At 48.1% G+C, this 19229-nt stretch overlaps 1 protein-coding gene across 2 annotated transcripts in view; it reads left to right on the top strand.

Annotated features, from left to right (window-relative positions):
• Positions 1-19229, top strand: part of DIS3L2 (DIS3 like 3'-5' exoribonuclease 2) — a 2640663-nt gene that overhangs the window by 333063 nt on the left and 2288371 nt on the right. For both annotated transcript variants that reach the window (XM_069617547.1, XM_069617548.1), the window contains one exon: positions 2432-2485. In XM_069617547.1, coding sequence (XP_069473648.1) covers positions 2432-2485 — 54 coding nt within the window. The remainder of the gene's footprint in view (positions 1-2431; positions 2486-19229) is intronic.

Genomic DNA, 19229 nt, shown 5'->3' with positions numbered 1-19229 from the left:
GGTCCCGAAAGCGTGCTTTTGCAAATTTGGTGACAATTCGTCCAGTAGTTTTTTTTTTTTTTTTTTTTAAATGACCAAAAAGTAGGTCACAATAAATTAGTGATATCTATGTTCGGTCCGCGGACAGGTTCCTGATTGGCTGGGCCATGCGCGTCGTGTCTGCGGAGATTGGACGTGTTCGCTGATTGGGTGGTTGAGAGCGTGTGGTGCGTCAGATTTCCTGGGCACGCCCGCCATCTTGTATTCGCGGACATCCGCGGACAGCGCAGTGAAACTTGGTGGAAAAATATTATTTAGTGAATTGTGTTTGCGTGTAAGACTGTTTGGGGATGATGGGGGAGTAAGAGATGGCTTAAATGTTGTATTTATTTAGGTGGCAGGCACCCCTGTTTGTTCTGACCGCAGACAACACGGGTGTCCTGAAATGTTCGTAAATAAACAAAATCGGGGTGTCCTGAGGACGCTATACCTGTTTGTACTGTTCGTAGGCAAGTTTAAACTATTCTAAGAACACACGCGGTGTCCTGAAATGTTTGTAAATAAACAAAATGGGGCATTTCTCCAGTTGTTGGCTCCTCCTATGTGATCCTCCCTCATGTAACATTCCCCCAGTGTCAGCATCTGGTAGTGGCTGCTGTCCCCGGTCCATATGGGAGGGGCTCACCACCGGGGAATTTGTGATGACTCCATTGGATTCATCACACTATCCAGGGGGCGTCTTGTCTCCTGTCAGCTGTTCCGCTATGTCAGTATTCACCATTACCACTGGCCAATGATGCGAAAATAAAATGTCTTTGCTTCCAACTTGGAGTCCTCTCCAGTCCCAGATAGGCTGATGGGGTATTTGTGACTGGTAGTTCCTTAGAGGAATTGAGAGTCCTTGTCCTGTTGAGGGGAGTCGCTCCCAGCGAGGTCCTGCTTTCCCAAACCCCTATGAGGGTTTTGCTAAGCGGGCTCACTTAGCTAGCCTCGGGTCTCATCTAGGATATAGACCTGTGATTGTCACACAATCTGACCAGCCTAAATGCCGTGTGGAGTCCCTAGGTCTCCATCAGCTATAGAACATATGAAGGTTTGACTTGAGAATGTAGGGCACTGGCAAGTGGATGGCGATGAACTGGTGAACCAAGACGCGAGCCAGGTTTCCTCAATGAAAAGGACTGCTGAATGAGTGCCTCCGACCTTCACTTCCAACACCATCTGTTTCATAAAAAGAATCTAGGTAGGAGTGCCGCATCGGCTAGCCTCTGAAGATGGACCATACACAGGGTTTTCCACCAGTCTCCGAGGAGTACCGTCCCTAGGGATGTTGCTACTCTTCTCAGTTCTGGCACTCTACAGCTTTTAAAATTCGACAATGTGGACGCAGCCATTGTCCTACACTTGGATTGTGGCAAATCCGGCCACTGATGGACTGTACATGCAAACTGGAGGATGATGCTGGTTGTTGTCCTTAAACTTCCTTGTCATTTAAGCATCACCTGGTTAAATAATTGCCTTGGCTAAATGACCAGACAATCAACTCCCATCTCTACAATGTTTACCAAGCCAACAATTGCTCTGAAGTGGCCACAAGGCAATGTGTTGCACTCTACAATGAGCATACATTGTATCCAAGAAGGTGATGAGACCCAACGTCACCAATTCTACGCTTTGTCGAGGGGTACCAACCCGATGTCAAGACAGGAGCTGCGTGTTTGCATTTTCCCAAGGGAACTTCAATGATGCCAAGCACGTCCTCTGAATAATGTAGCTACCTAAAGGCAGTGTTTTATCTGTAGATGTTCTGCTTGACCACGTCCTCTGCAAGACTTATGTATTACATAGTACCTAGACATCCTACCCACGCAACGATAAAGTGGTTAGAATTATCAGCCAAATATCAACCTCCTCTGAGGTTCAACAGACTTGAAGCTGCACTTTTGACTTAGGCTTTGTCAGTGCGCTTAACCTTGTCGTGCTTCAATTCACACTTCAGTCTGTTGCTTATTTCTAAATGACGTCCTGTGGAAAAAAGGCTGTGCAGGGTGGATTGTCTGGCACCGTACATGGGGATTTGGAAATATTTCTATTCTGGGAGCTATATAGAACATTTTTACCCCCTTTTTGAGAAGTTTTCCTACTGAAAACTAAAATGTGCAATCTATTTTAATATTCTCCCTTCTGGCTTTGCATATGTACTTTCTCCAGTCCCCTCACCCTCTCCCCACCTCTCAATTTGACACCCATTGTGATAATTCCGATGTGTTGTCTACAGCAAACTATATAATAACACATGCTTTTAGGAAATGTACATGTTTCCATTTGTGTGCCACAGTGGGAGCCCGGGGCTAAGATATCCCAATTCACCAGCCCCTTTATTATTTCTGCTTTGTTTTCATATGTCATGTCAACGACTGTCTGCCTAAGGATTGTTTTCACACTCTTTCAGGGTTCACTGCGGATAAATCCCAAAAAATTCCAGCAGGCATTCCTTCCATCTCTGGTGAGTAAAAACGTTTGTGTCCCTAAATCTACCACCCACGCCCAATGCCAGAAGCCCATTTTATTTGCTTTGAAGTATACATTGTAATTGTAATTTTTGTAATTGGTTATTTATAACCTGTTTAATACGAATAGAGGTTTTGAATCGCTGATCCGGAGACTGTGCCTGTGTTGGTCTGCGTCACCTTGCTTCCAAGGGGAGCTCATTGCCCCTGAGCTATCCTCCTGGCCCTTTACATTTGTATTCAGTAAAAGAATGTGACTGTTTTTGTGATGTCATTACTTAACATATCGTTCTTGTCCAGTGGTTTTGATTAAACTCGGGTGACCTGAGCCAGCTCAACCAATGGCCTATGCCAGTAATATCCTTAATCCTCTTATCTCTTGATGGAATCTATCCCTGACATAGGAAAGACATATCTTGCGTGTTTATCCAAATGTGCATGTGTTCTGATTCTTTAACAGTAGTTTGCGTCCTCTGCACCCTGCTCACAAACTGGCAGCAAATTGTCTGGAAGTCATATTGGCTCTCTATAAAAAGTAAACAAAGTGGTACTTTAATCCCAGAAGATGTTTTGGCCGTGGCTACCTTCTTGGACAGGATGGGTCAGCTTAAAGGTTTAAACTTTTATATCTATACCATTTTTTGTCATTTTTTGTTTGCTTCCCCATACTGCTGATTAATTGACAAGAACTGCTTTCCGGGGAAGACCGGTCCTCGACTCCATTAATCAATCTGCTTGCCTCCTCCTGCTAATCAGTATGAATTGCCCACATGCTTTTGTCCATGCTTTACACGCAGGCAGCCAAGTTGCACAAAACGGCGATCTCCTCAGCAAAAATAACTACTACGAGCAACAAATTCTTGGGGCAGCCTCTTGCTCCAAGGAGCTATTTAGGGTCCTCAAGGAGCTTGAGGCCCCCTGCCCACCTCCCCGACAGGTTATCAAAGACACCAAGTGGTGTAATGACATACAAGAGGCACTCTCGAATAAACTTAAAACAATTCAAGCAAACACTGTCTTTATAAAGGAGGAAAGGAATAAAGAATACAACAACGCAGGAGTTCCTGTCTCGTTTAGGACCTTTCCTGAATTTGTCTTTCAGCCAAATTCTGAGAAGAACCTTGCTGACCTTCTCAGCAAATTAAAACCCACCAACTGTAAAGGTGGCATTTGCCCTGCCATCACAGCGAAGTGTTGTGCCCCCCCCAGTTGGTTCCTCTTATAACCAAATTTGTTAATGCATCTTTAGGGAGAACTTTGTCCCATTTGACCTAAAACAAGCCTGAATCTTGACCTAAAACATGCCTGAATCTCGCCATTGTTGAAAAAGCCTTCCCTTGATCCTGATATAGCGGGAAAGTATCGACCTATTACAAATGTGCCCCATCTACTTAAAATTCTGGATAACGTGGCACATTTACAGATTGAGACCTTCCTATCTGAGCATTACATCCAGGGACCTAAACGATCTGGCGCCAGACGCGCTCATAGTACTGAGTCTACTGTACTCGAAGTAAAAACAAATATACTTTAGTTCATGGCAAAGGGACACACCACCATACTTATGCTCTTAGATCGTCCGCCATTTTCGATCTGGTGGTTCATACCATGCTGGCGGAGAGACTACGTGATCCAGCACATTTTTTCCACTGCAGCCATTGAATAGGTGAAATCCTTTTTGGCAGAACCTAGAGCAAGGGTTTCCTTTTTGAAAATATATTTTTATTGACATTTTGTAGGTTATTACTGCGAACATTGCATCAAAAAGAAAACAGTATTACGTTTATAGAAAGCGTACCCACCAATAACCCTTTTACCCCCCCCCCCACCCCCCTAGCCATTTAATCAAAGTAGAATCTGGTTTTAACACTTCGGAACACAATGCACAGTCCCAGAGCACAGGTGATGGGCATTTTTTTGCACACTTGCCCTTGGGCTCAACCTATTAGGACCCCCTTGTGGGGGGGAGAAAACATGTCCCAGTTAATGGGTGCCTTTGGAGACCCCGACTTTACAGTTTCACAATGTCTAAAGGACAAAACCGGGCCCACCGTGAAGACTGGACCCCTCATGTACTGCGCTCGTATCTTTCAAAAAATGGAAGCCAGAGTTCTCCGATGTTGGTTTTGGATTCATCAAGAATGTGCGTAAGGAACTCCATGTCATAAATCGCTCGGACCTTGGTAACCCATTCCTTTTCCTGTGGCATGTTTGGGTTTTTCCATTTTTGGGCCAGGCAACACCTGGCCGCCACAAGCATGACCTGGAGCATGTGGCCCTGGGTGTCCTCCTGATCGTCCCCAACCTCAATCCCAAAGAGGAGTAGCCAGGGGCAGAGGGGTCTGTCTAACCCATCAACTCCCCTGATCCAGGATAAGACCTCTCCCCAATATATATGTACCCTGGGGCATGACCACCACATGTGTATGTAGTCTCCAGTGATGTTTCAGCATTTCCAGCAGTGTGGGTCGTAACCTGGGAGCATTCTGGATAATCTCTGGGGGGGATAGTGCCACCTATGTAGGACCTTTAATGCCTGGTGTCTGTATTGGAGGGACGTAGTTGAGCGATGGGCTCGGATGCACATCTTGGTCCATCTCCTACCGTCTATTGCCACGCCAAGTTCTCTTTCCCATTGCGTTTGTGCCGGGGGGGGGGGTCCCTTGGTATTGAAAACAAGAGGAGTCTGTAAAACCGAGCTATCACCCCTTTCGAGCCCCGAGTGGAGATGATCACTTTCTCAAAATCTGTAAGGTCCCTCCTAAGAGTGTCCCCCCACGAGGGTTCTGAGAGAACTCCCTTAAGCTGGAGGTAGCGGAATGGTGACAGCTTGCCCAGACCCAGAGCCTCCTCGAGGTCAGGAAGGGGCATGAAGGATCCCCCTACCCATAGATGGCAGGCCCTGACCAGGCCTGCCTCGTACCAACTCTGGTATGCTGCTGGTTCTGCTATTTTGGCCAGGAATGGTGGCGCCCAAATGCAACTTAGCGGGGAGGGCCAGGTCGTGAGCCACCTGAAATAGCTCCCCTCCTTCCAGACTGACCAGAGAACCCCCAACACTGGGTGTTCATGTACCCTCCTTGGGATGCTTGTTCTTGGGACCCATAACTGCTCGTCGATCGTGACTGGGGCAAGAAGTCTGTTGTCCAGAGCCACCCACTGCTTCTCCGTCCCAGGATTAAAATGGTCAACCAGAATCCTTAGCTGTGATGCCCTATAGTATGTGTCAAAATCGGGGAACCCCACTCCTCCATCCTCCTTCGGTCTTGTCAAGACATCGTAGGAAATTCTATGTTTCTTTCCCGCCCAGAGGAATCTAAGCAACACCCGCTTCATTGAGTCGAAAAAGGGCCTTGGCACTTGGGTAGGGAGCATCTGGAAGAGAAATAGGAACTTAGGGAGTATTACCATCTTAATCAGGTTGAGCCGTGCCATCCATGAGAACCCCGCCGCCGCCCACCTTTCAATATCTCTCTTAACAGCAGTCCATAATGGGGTAAAATTGCGCGCGAAGAGGTCACCCGGGGTGGATGGGATTTGGATTCCCAGGTATCGGAACCCCTCTCTCTGCAGTTGGAAGGGGAGACTTTCTACATATTGTACCTCCGAATCCGGCAGCTGACTTGTCTAGGTTGACTTTATACCCCGAGAGGTTACCATAGCGCGTCAGGGCCTGTAGTACATGAGGGATCGTCTGTGACGGCTTAGTAACATACAGGAGGACGTCATCTGCGAACAGACTAATCTTGCAATGGGAGTCACCCAATTGGACCCCTTTGATGTTTTCGTTGTTACGTATCGAGACTGCCCAGGGTTCCGTAACTAGGGCGTATATCAAGGGGGATAGTGGGCATCCTTGTCTTGTACCTCGCCCCAGGGGGAAGGACTCTGACTTCGTCCCATTAGCTACCACCCTGGCTGTTGGGGAAGAGTACAGTGCCGCCATCCAGCCCAACCACCTCTGGCCCATTCCCACCGCAGACAAGACCTCTCCCATGAATTCCCAGCTCACCCTATTGAAGGCCTTCTCTGCGTCTAGGGATAGGAGCAAGGCCCCCTCGTTCCGGATCTCCCTTGAGTACAGCACGTGGAGAGATTTACGCATGCTGTCCGAGGCCTGTCTGTTAAGTATGAAACCCGCCTGGTCGGGGTGAACCAGTCGGGGAAGGCACTTTTCTAGGCGAGATGCCAGAATTCTAGTGAATATTTTTGCGTCGAGGTTTAAGAGGGAGATGGGTCTGTTGGAGCCACACTCCTTCGGGTCCTTCCCGGCTTCGGGATGACCGTGATGAGTGCCTGGAGGAAGGAGGGTGGGAGCGTCTCCTCGTTTCGGATTTGGTTAAAGAGTTTGGCTAGGGGTTCCACCAGCGAAGATGAGAACTGCTTGTAAAAATCGGCTGTGTAGCCATCTCCCCCCGGGGCCTTACCCACCCTCAGCCTCTTGATGGCCGCCTCTACCTCGTCAACAGTTATGTCTGATTCTAGCGCCTGTAGTTCCGCCTCCGTCAAGCGTGGCGGGGGGTATTCCTCCAAATATGCCCGTATCTCCTCTGGTGATGTTCCCCCCTGTTTTGTATACAGTTCCTTATAGTAATCTGCGAAGGAGCCCACTACCTCTGCTTTGTTGTTAAGCATGGAGCCCTCCCGGCCTCTAATGGGGCCCACCCTTCTCTCCAGTCGACATCCCCTGGATCTACGAGCCAGCAGCGCTCCCACCCTGTCCCCCCTCTCATAGTACCTCTGTCGTGTGTATCTCAGCTTCTTAACCACCTCACCTATGAGAGCCGTGTGTAGGGCCTGACGTTTCTCGCTCATTTCAACTAGGATGGATTCCCTGTCCGTCCCCCCCTGATTGAGCCTACCCCGCAAGATTCCAAGGTCCGCCCGTATCCTGGTTTCGACGAGCCCTCTTTCCCGTTTACGTCTGGCTCCCTCTGCTATGAGGAGGCCGCGGAAGGTGGCCTTTGCTGCCTCCCACACCGTTGGCATGTCAGTTTCCCCGTTATCATTTATTTCGAAATATGCCGCCATTTCGCCTCTTAGGAAGTCCCTAAAGACTGGGTCTCTGAGAAGCACATCATTACACCTCCAGTGGGTTGATCGGGGGGAGATGGGGAGAAACCAGCTCGCCACTAGGAGCTCGTGATCGGACCAGGTTATTGCCTCGACTCGCGGGTCCGTGGCCACTCCGCCTCCCTCCTTGGAGGTCAGGAGCAGGTCGATTCTGGTGTATGTAAAGTGTGGAGGGGAGAAAAATGTATAGCCTCCCGGTTCTGGATGCGTTGCCCGCCAAACATCCTCCCAATAGTGTTCCCTCAGGAGAGTCTGGAATGAAATATTATCTTTAGATATCGCCTTGGGTCCAACCCCTCGGGCCGTCCACCAGTCTAGTTTGGGGTCCATTACAAGATTGAAGTCGCCCCCGAGGATCATGGCCCCTTCTGCCCATTCATCGATTATCCCCATGATTTGGGTTAGGAACCTAATCTGGCCAGAGTTGGGTGCATAGAGGGTAGCCAGAGTGATGCGTTCGCCTTCATGAGTGCCCTTGATTGCCAGGAACCGCCCCCCAAAGCCCCTCTTGGTTTCGGTATTGGAGAGGTGGAACGTTTTATTCAGGAGGATCCCTACCCCCTCCTTCTTCGAACTTCTGTGTGAGGCCTAGTAATTGGATCCAATGTCCCTTCTCCTTATGGGTGATTCCTTGCCCTGTCTATAGTGAGTCTCTTGGAGGAAGAGTACCGTTAGTTGTTGTTTGCAAAACATGTTACTCGTCAGGGATCTCTTGTTCTGGGAGTTAAGGCCCTTGACATTAAGTGTGCCTATCTTGCCCTCAACCATTGTCATATGGGGAGGCCCCCTCTGTTTGTCCTGTGTCGCGGAGTTGCCCTGTAGCCTGTGTCCGTATTGTAAACCCTAGTTTGATTCGGCTATTACCCCCTTCCTTCCCCTGTGTTCCCCACTCCCCTTCCCCCACCCAGTCCTCCCCTCCTGCCCCTCCCCCCCATTCCCTTTTCCCTTTCATTGTAAGGCGTCCGTCCACGCCCCCCAACTGATGTCGGGGTTGGTCAACGAACCACCAAGGACTCTTACCCCAGCCCCGGGTATTTCTTATAGTAGGGATCCCCATCTTTTGTTCTTCCATATATATCGACCCCAACCATTACCTCGGTGGAGGTGGTCAGCACTGGAGCCCGCGAACCCCCGGCCCCCGCACCCACCCCAAGGTTCAAACTCAGCCCCACACCGGGAGAAACACAACCAAACCATTAACATTGCATCAAACTGCTTCCCGCCCTCCAACCTGGCGGTTTAAACCTCACGCCAACGTGGCGCCCGGCCTTGGCTTCATGAGGCCAGGCCTCATTTTCCAGCTCTGCCAAGGCTTGGAATACAGGAGCATCAGTATGGTTCCTCAACCCCCGAGAAAGTGGTATAGTCATGAGTTCGGGCGGTCCTCGGAGGCCGTTGATGGGTGTCTTGTTTTCTGAAATTTACGAGTACCCTTGACCTTAGACTTGCCACTAAGCTTTCCCAGACCGACCAGACCTCTAGGGGGATCTTGGGTGCCACCCACTCTGCCGCCCGAGGGGGCGGGCATGTCGCCAAGCAGGTCATCTGTGGCCCTTTGAATGTCCTCCTCCGAGACCAGATGGTACTTCTCTCCCTGCCATTCAAACGCTAGTTAAAAGGGGTGGCCCCAGCGGTATCTGACCCCCTTCCCCTGTAGCCATCTTGTGAGGGTGCCACATTTCTTCCTCATTAGTAGGGTGAGAGCTGAGAGGTCCTGAAATATGGACACCCTAGAGACCCCATATTGGATATTGCCTAGGTTTTTCGCCTTTTCTAGGATCTTGGCTTTGTCTTTGTAGTGATGCAGTCTAGCCAGCACTGAACGCAGGCCCCTGCCTCCTCCGCCCGCCTGGTGGACCCTATCAAATTTGATCTCGCCTCCGGCACTCTCGCCCAGGACAATCCTTATGATATCCAGTACTTTACCCTCCAGACCCTGTATGGTCTCGCCCTCGGATTCCACCAGCCCAAAAATGCGTAGGTTATTCCTCCTTTGTCTGTTTTCCATGTCGTCCACTTTGAACCGAAGTTCCTCCTCCCGCCGTTGCATGTCCTGGAACCTGACCTCCATTTGGGTCTCGAGGAGGGCTGTGGAGAGCTGGTTATTTTCGACCCCCTCCATCCAGTCCTCGAGGGTGGTGACTTTGGTGGTAAGGTCCGCCAATTTAGCCCCCATGTCAGTTCTCATCCCACGTATCTCCTCTAGGATTATCTGGATATTGTTTTGTATAGCCCCCAGGTCTGGGGGAGGGGTGGAGGTGCCCCCTGCCGCCATTTCGCCCTCGGAAGCCACAAATTGGTATTTGGCGAGGGTCTCCCTCCAGCTCATGGGGGGGGCACTCCGGTGGGCTGTAGTTGGCGCGACCTATCCAACCCGCAAATTTGATCGTGGGAGAGTGCAGCGTATAGTTGGCGGCCCCGGTGGTGGGACGGGTAGGCACCTGGTGGACGAATGCCCCCCCGATGACGATCCCAAGCGATGGGCGCAGCCAGGCCGAAGCTTCCGTATGTGGAACGTGGCCCAGTCGAGAAGTTGGGGGTCTGGTGTCGGTGGGGCCCTCTGGCGTGCCTCCGGTGCCTTCTCCTCCTGCAATGTGCTCACGGCGTCGTGCTCCAGTGGGGTGGTCGTGAGGGGAATGGTCCGATTGACCTCTCACCAATAGTCCGTGGTCCCCTATGTTCCTCAGTGTACCGATCTCTCTTTGACGTAGGTCTCACCTCCCGGGGTCCCACCTTGCCAGTCACTCTGGGTCCGTTTCCCTTATCTGCATTCTCTTTGTCATCAGGGGTATGGGGGGGAAGCCAAAGCCGGGGCGAGAGAGACAGGGGGGGGGTGTGCTCCCGCGTCGGCCCCCCGATCCGTTGGTGTGTTGGGGGCTGGGGCCGCTGCCGTCCCACCTGAAGCCCCGCTTGTCCCCGAGGGGGGAGAGTCAAAATTGGGGAGGGGGTGCGCTCCTGCGTCGCCTCCCCGGGATTCACCGGCGTAGTTCGTGCCGGGGCCGCCACGGACCTGCTTCAGGCCCCGTTCGTCCCCCCAGCGTGGGGTGGTTCAAGGCTAGAGAGGGGGGGGGCCGCGCCCCTGCGTCAGCCCCCTGAGTTCGTGGGGGTGTCTGGGGTCGCTATCCCACGTCGAGCCCCGGGCGTCCTGAAGCCGGGGGGGGGGGTGTGTTCCTGCGTCGCCCCCCCGGGTCCGTAGGTGCGCCGGGGGCGCTCTCACCTCTCGCGCCGGGCCGACGCGCTGCTCTGCGGGTCCGGGCGTCGGGTTGTCTCTTCGTTCGGCCGCAGGTCCCGCGTACAGTCTCCGCCTCGGCTTCTGCATTCTCCGTGTCGCATCTGGTCCCTCCTTCTCCAAGTCTGGCCCACAGCCGAGCCCCGCTCCAGGGTGTGGGGGGAGGGGCCGGTGAAACCCTCGGGCGGCCGAACTCGGTGAAGCCTACACGGCCGAGGGTCGGAGTTGGACCCAGCTGGGGGCCGAGGGTTCCCACAATCTCGTGGGGGGGTCTCAAGGAGGGTGGGGCCCCCACTCTTCTTCGCTACCAACAGTTACCCGGGGCTGGGTACGGAGCTCTCAGCTCAGGCAGCCATGTTGCCTGCGCCCCCTGGTGGCCTAGCAAGGGTTTCCTTTGAGGATGCATTGGCTGAGGAGTTCACTGTCACTTGTGGGGTACCACAGGGCTTGTGCGTATCGCCCACCCTTTTTAACATCTTTACTCTCCCCCTGTTTGAACAACTTGATTAACTAGGTATTATGTATGCTAATTATGCGGATGATACACAATGCCTTGTTCCCCTCACGTGTAGATTACTGACTAGTCTACCTTGATCTCCACCTATGAGTACTACCAGAAATGGATGCAAAGTAACAAGCTTGCTCTTAACAGCTCAGTGACCGAACTTGTGATGCTGGGAAGCATTGCCGAAGCTCAGCTGAGAGTATTTGCCTTCAATGCAGAGTGCAACATTTCCACTCAGTCGAAGGTTAAGACACTTGAGCCTTGATTCACAGAGTGTTTTCCAATTGGGGTTTTGCCATTATAAAATGCTTCTGTGAATTAGGCCCTTGGGTTTAGATCAAGAACTATCCATGAAAGGACCGGTTAATAGCCTTATGTCTAGTATCTGCTATCATCTTAACTTATTGGCCTAGTTACAACCCTTTCTTTCCCCCACAAACCGTGGCATCATTGCTCGGGCAATCAAAGGAGCCAAATTGGATTATTGCTCTAGCCTTCTGCTTGGCATTTCCAAACATGACCTCACTCAGCTGCAGGTGGTACAAAATAACGTGGTACGCATTGTTGCAGGCCTGCACAGGAAAGAACATGTCACGGCAGCAAGGAGAACAGTACACTGGCTTCCTGTCTGTAGTAGAATCATCTTCTGTGTGTTATGCATTACTCACAAATGCCTTTTTGGGCAGGTACCGAAGTACATGTCAACCCTCATCTCGCGACTAATAGTTTCCCCAGTATTGATATCCAATAACACCTGCCTTCTAGAAATCCCAAGAACTAGTCCTATGTGAAACAGAGATCGTTTCCGTCTGCAGCACCTCAGATTTGGAATGCTCTTCCCCTGGACCTTGGATCATGTTTTTTAAGGGCATGTTGAAAACTGTTTTATTTCACTAATTTCTTTGCCCTCCTCCTGATCTGCTTGCTCTTTGACAGTCAACCTGATTTGTGTTTTTTGTAGTTGTCGTGCCTTGGTGCCTCTATGCCTCCAGCCACTTATTTGCGTGTGGTACAAATACAATAACTAAAATATATTTCCAATTCTTTTCTCTCTCTAGTACCCCTAGCCCCACTCTAACTACTGGGCTGCACACATCCCAAGCCCCACCTCCAAACATTCACGTGCCGTGGTCTGCATCCTTTTTTTTTTTTTTTTTGGTCACCAGGGTGGTCCCGCCTGAATTCCACATCATTTTCTGCTATGTTTCCAACCTCTTCCCTGCTGCCCCCTTGATGGCCTCCTACCTTTTTTGTCCTCATCATATGGTCCACCTCCCTTAACCCGCCCTTATGGTGCCACCATGTCTCCCACCCAACCCTGCATGTGCGTACCCCCAGCCACTGGCAGGCGCCCCCGTCCTGCCATCCAGCCTCTGCAGTCCTCATTCAGTCTTGTGCCTTTATAGTTTGAGGAAGCAGGTAAGTGCTGATTCGGGCATGCACTCATTTGGGACTCTTACAGCTTTGGTCTGTGGCACTGCTAAGCACAGTACCTCATTTCGAGAGATTTCCCCAAAATGATCATTTGTTTTCCTGGTTTGTGTACCTGCTCATAAAATACTGGTCGTTCTGAGGTAGTATCTTTCAGATTTACTTGTTGACCAGTGTAACCTGTAAAGGATTTTATTCAAGAACATGACCTGGAAATAATGTTAACAGAAACATGGTTCTCTGAGGGGAGCCAATCAATGTTTCACACACTGGTCCCAGACCATTATTCTATCCAGAAAATTGATTGTATACAGAAAAGAGGAGGGGGTATAGCAATTATTTATAAATCCTTAATAAACCTCAATATGATAGAATTGGACTGGGGGGAGGAGACACAAATGGGAGATTTTATTATTACCTTATCAAACTCTACTTCTGTAAAAGTGTAGTTAGGTTATAGGCCCCCAAGATCATTAGGTAATTTCCTGGAATTACTGGACCTATACTTAACCACAATTGGGGAATAAATATAAGGAACTGATTTGTCTTGGCGATTGGAATATCTGGGTGGACAGTTTAACCAAGATGCAATGGCTCTGAGAAAAGTTCTGAGTAATCGTGGACTGACGGTGCTTACAACCGCACCATCACATAATAAAGGACACTGCCTTGATATGTTGTCAACCAGGGGACAAGCGGTTAGCCTTAAAGAAACATACCCAATATTGTGGTCAGACCATTATATTCAGGTCTTAATGCTCTCCAGTAAGGAGACACAAAAAGGGAAAGGCAGAGAAATGCCACCAATGTGGAAACGTGCTGTCGTCGACCTGGATAAAATTCCAGGGGGAGAAGTGCAGAATAAACTGAAAGGAATGGATTCTACATTGACTTGTGAAGAATTTTTTGATAAAGGTATGGAGATATTGGAGGAAATTTGTAATAAAAAAGCACCCCTGAAACAGAAACAAACTAAGAAATCGAAGTCCTGGTTTGGTCCAGAACTTGCACTGTTGCGGAAACAACTTCGCAAAGCTAATAAAACTTGGAGATTTTCAAAGGCTGATAATGATGCTGATAGAGTAAAAACAACTTTGAAAATCTACAAAACCACGTTATTTTTAGCTAAACGTGATTTCTTACATAAAGAAATTAAACAAGCTGGTAATCGATCGAAGGCCATTTTTGAAGCGGTCACAAGATTTAGTAAACCATCTTGCTTAGAAGTAAATATAACCGCAGCACAGGAACAAGCAGATACATTTAATACTTTTATATAAAGAAAACATCATTCTGATTCTAGAAAATATAGATCAAGGAAGGCTCCCAAGACGAGAGAAAGAGATGGAGGAGGAAAAAGAACAGGAGAACATAATACAGGGAGAGCCAGCCTTTCAGTTTCAAATGGTGGATGAAAAGGTGATTTGCACATTGTTGAGTCAATTAAAACCCAGAAATGATCTCTCTTGTGGGACACCAGCATATGTCGCTAAATGGCTAGCAAAAGAGCTCACACCATTTATAAAAACCTTTGTGAATAAGTCTTTACAAGACTCTCAGGTGCCTAAAGCCCTAAAAAAGGCGTTAATAAAACCCCTGTTAAAAAAAGCCAATCTGGATCCAGAAATAATGAAGAATTATCGACCAGTGGCAAACTTGATGTGGCCAACTAAAATCCTGGAAAAAGTGGCTTGTTCCCAGTTCCAAGAATATGTAGATAAGGAAGAACTGCTGGATAATCCTCAGTCAGGATTTTGCCCTAAACATGGCACAGAGTCGGCCCTGTTGGCTGTACATGATGATCTACTCAAAGCAGCGGACGAGGGGAGATCAACAGTGTTGTTGATGCTGGACCTGTCCGCGGCTTTTGATACTGTGAACCATCAGACAATGGCCCAACGTATAGGGGAAGTGGGAAAAGCATCTAAGGAAGTGGTGAGATGGTTTGATTCATTTCTCAAAGACAGATCACAAAGAGTTATACTAGATGGATTCACTTCCCAGATGGTGGAGCTGGAATGTGGGGTGCCTCAGGGCTCCTCCTTATCCCCTCTCATCTTCAACCTGTACTTTCGCCCAGTTTTTAGAATATTTAAAAAGTATGGCCTATTGTTTCATTCACATACTGATGACACGCAGATATACATAGAATTCCAGGATAGTCAGGATGCCTTTGAACGGATAAATCTATGTATGGAGGAACTTAAGGAGTGGATGACTGTCAATCAGTTGCAGTTAAATGCGGCAAAAACAGAAATTATACTGTTTGATCCAAAAAGTAAAAAGTCACAGGAAAGACCAGATCTGCCACCATTGATTCTAGGGGAACATTTACAGTATGCCAATAAGGTATAGAATCTAGCTTGTTGGTGGCAGGAGAATTTAGGGAGTGAGAGTCAGGTGGGAGCGAAGGTAAAAACAGTTTATTTTGCATTGCGCTCACTACAGAGCATATTACCCTATATTCCAATAGAAGATAGGGCGACTGTGGTGGGGGCAATGACTAACCCCCACTTGGATTATTGCAATAGCCTGATAGCAGGTATTTATTTATTTATTTATTTATTTATTTATTTTCAAACCTTCAAAAAAAAAAAGGAACCGAAGAAGAACATCATCATCCTAGGTACACAGTACAACATCAACGAAAAGAAGATTACATGTTTACGTCCAATTCCATAGATAGATCACCTCTTATATCCACTGGGCACGCGTCCAAGCGTCTTCCACGATTAATGAGCAGATTTTAGGTCCAGTCGGTCTTTTATGACACGAAGAAAAGAAACCAGGGCATATAGCACAGTTCTATTAGACCCGTCAAACATGGCTCTCCACCAATCTTCATGAGGTACAAACTGAAATGTCTCTGTTACTGGGCCAAAGATGATGTTTCTTTCTTGTTCGAGCCCGGAACATGTTATTGTTAAATGCTTGAGCGTTTCATTTGAGGTTTTACAGAATCAACAGACTAGATCTAAACCGTGTGACTGGGACCAAAAGCATAGATGCTCTTTGGTAGGCAGTACATTGAGTCTGAACTGCAAATATATAAGTCTAGACCACTGGTCCGGTAAGCAAGTCAAATAGTCTGGAAGACGGCCGTAAGCTCTCGCCTCTTGTTGATTCTGATCTTAGTTTGCAAGTGTTGATCCAATCGGTTCTCCACAACTTTAGTTTCGCAGAGTCCAGATTTTCAAGGAGGGTTTGTGTCGTGATGTCGTAGGTATCAAGAACCTCTCGACACAGCTCATTCCATTGGTACAGGATTGTTTGAACTTTTTCAGAATTTGGATTGTGAAGTATTGCAATTTGTCGAGGCGGGTTTGTTAGTATTGTTTTCCTGAAAAGGCTTAGGAGATTTCAGGCAACTCTTGCTTGAATTGAGATGTAGCCCAGTTCATATCTTACACAGACTGTTGCGGTCCCTTTTGGGAGGTGAAGAACTTTGGACCAAAAGATATTTTCAAGCGTATTCCACACCTCATGCCCACAGCCAAATGCATTTTCTCCACCATATATTAAGGATAGAACCACCTTTTGTTGGAAAAAGGTTAGCGTAGGTTTTAGAGAAAATTTACCAAATTTTTTGTTAATCAACGTCGCCTGGCAAGCCAGTTGCCAGCATTTGCTCTTTACTGTCTCTGCCCAAGGTGCATCATTTCTGCTAACTCTGATTCTCATCCCTAGATAGGTGGTATTCTTCACAATCCTGATGGGTTCTTTATCCAAGTACCATTTGAAGTTCTTCTTATTTCCTTTAGAGCCTTGTAATTATGATTTCGCATTTCCCCTTATTGATGTTGAGACAATTATCTGATAGGTACTTTTCCGCAACGCTAAGTTTGCGTTGGAGTCCTATAGGTGTTAGATCCAGCAGAATAATGTCCGCATAAACAAGGTAATCAATCTGGGTACCATGTATTTTAGGTGGAAACGTGGTCAGCCCTTTGAAAATGTCTTTGATGTCTGAAATGAACAAGTTGAAAATACTCGCTGCTAGGGGACACCCTTGTTTAACACCTGTAAATGTGTTAATTGGGGCCGATAGATTGCCCCTAAGGTCTAGTCTGACTCTAATGGAGGTGTTTGTGTGGAGTTCACGAATGGCAGCCAGCAGGCTGGATGGACAGTTCCACTCGCTCAATTTCACCCATAATAGATCTCTATTAATGCTGTCAAAGGCCTGAGATAGATCAATTAGGAACAAGTAAATCTTAGAGTTGGACCGGTGGGCTTCCATCTTCAGTAAGTTTAGCAGTAGGAGGTTGACACAGCATCCCACACCCTTAACAAATCCAGTCTGTCTCGGGTCCACTTGATCGCATTTAATAGACCACTCCAGGAGTTGTTGTTGAAGAAGGGAAGCATATACTTTACCCAACACATCAAGCAGGGCGATGGGTCTATAGTTCTTAGGGTTTCTGCGGTCTCCTTTTTTGAAAATCGGTATGATCAATGCCGATTTCTATGATTTCGGGGTCTTGCAACACTTGATGATTCGATTGAACAAAATTTCACAAAAGGCTGACCATTCTTCCGGGTGACGTTTGATAGAAAAGTTTGTAAGCCCATCCGGCTCCGGGGCTCTAGAGTCGTGCACGTTCTTAATGACTCTCAAGATGTCATCATAGTGAAAGGTAAGATCCCAGTGACCTAATGTTGGCGAGTCCCATTATTTAATGCCTTTGTCTTTACGATAAAGGTCAGAGTAGAAAGAGATCCACTCTCTCTAGGACCAAATTTGCCTGCAGAGCGTGTTGTGGGGCAAGGTTGTCATTTGAGTCTCCAGTAGTCGGCTGGATTCGCACTCGCCATTTTCAACAACATAAGCTCTGCGTCATTTTGTAGCATACTGGCCTTATGAGATTTAAGCCAGTTCTTATAGGCTTGTTTAAGTTTCTGTGATTGTTCGCTGGCAACTTCGGAGAGGGGTTTTCGCATCTTTCTCAATTGCAAACGGAGAAGTCTTTTCCATTGAGAGATCTCAAGATCAAATTTGTGTTTGCACGTGAATTAACTGTTTCTTAGATTTTTCTTCTGTTCCCGGTATTGGGTCAGCAGGTGGTCGTATTCCAAGGATCCAGAAATCTGAAAGTCCGCCGAGATGAGGGATATCTCGACAGTGTCGAGGTGTAGACGGATGCGACCAGCACCCGCTCAGACCACATGAGCCCAGCGCTCCTGTTCTGTTCGAGCCTGTGAAGAGAAGGTTAGGATCACCATGTCGTGGTCACTGTAGGGCATTTTTGTGACTACAAGACCATTGGTTCTCATGTGGATATTTGCAGACACCAAGATGTAGTCAAGTGTTGAGCTAGACTCTCCACTTCTCCATGTAGGGGCTGCTGGAATATCTCCTGGTGTTTGACCATTAAGCATCGTTAGTTCTCGTAAATCCATTTCCATGCACCACTGCGTTGTCAGTTGTTCCTCGGGTTTGTTGACGCTCTTCTTGCAGCCAATTAAATTTAAATGGCTGATACAGTCAATATTGAGACCACCACAAATGATCAAGTCGTCTGCGTTGCCCAGTTCCATAAGATCATCAATGAAAGTTGTTACTTTGTCAGTGAAAAACTTTGCACCAATAGCTCCATGGTCCCAATAAAGATTAATAATGAAGAGTTTACAGACTTGATCTTGTGCAGCCCCTGGAGAACTGACCGTTACCACCTGAATAAACGGAGAGATGTTAACACAATTCGTGATCCTGAAACCTGAGGCTATTTTAACTGCTACCAAGAGACCGGCCATAGGTCTACCTTTAAATTGCTTAATCGCTGGGTTATCGGCTATTTCGAACCCCTCCAGTATTGGGTTATCACACAGCCACGTCTCCTGTAAACAGATAAGGTCTGAGTCGGCAATCCATGCTGTATTGAACAAATGACTAAAACCTCTAGTGTTCCAGGATCCCAGTTTGCAGTTTGTGGAAGATTTGTGGGCCTGGCGTTAGTCCGACAGTTGAGTGTTTAACATGCCGGCAACCCAAGACCAGCCATTTCCTTTCATTGTCTCAGGCACGCAATCTTGATCATGGTCCGCATTAAGCATTGTACGATCCACTCCTTGAATAGTTATCTTTATAGAGTCAAGCCATGATGTCTCAGGCAGTGGTTTTGGATCCACGAGTGCTGGGCTTGATGAAGTTGTGATGGATAACGGTTTCGCAGGTTCAATCGGCTCCGACATGTGTGCGTTTTTGGTTTCACCATTGGACATTTTATCCGGCACTTTTGCCATTGGTCGGGCTACACCTCGAATCGGAGCTAAAGTAATGTCGAAACCCAGCGACATTAGCACAGGACCTGCTTGAAGTAGCATGTCGACAATTAGTTTAGGCTGGAGATGTAGTATGACTGCGTCGTTTTTGGTGTTGTCAAAGGTTTCCACAATTTTTAGATCTCCAGATTCAATGGCTCTGAGGCTCGGTACAAGATGGCATAGCCACAGAACATTGTGGCGATTCAAAATTAAGTCATCCGCAGAGTCTATGCGTTCA

This window comes from Ambystoma mexicanum, chromosome 10 (genome assembly GCF_040938575.1).
Source record: "Ambystoma mexicanum isolate Mex_15411 chromosome 10, UKY_AmexF1_1, whole genome shotgun sequence".
Taxonomy (NCBI): Eukaryota; Metazoa; Chordata; class Amphibia; order Caudata; family Ambystomatidae; genus Ambystoma; species Ambystoma mexicanum.
The sequence above is the reverse complement of the archived record's forward strand: the minus strand, read 5'-3'. Positions and strand labels throughout refer to the sequence as shown.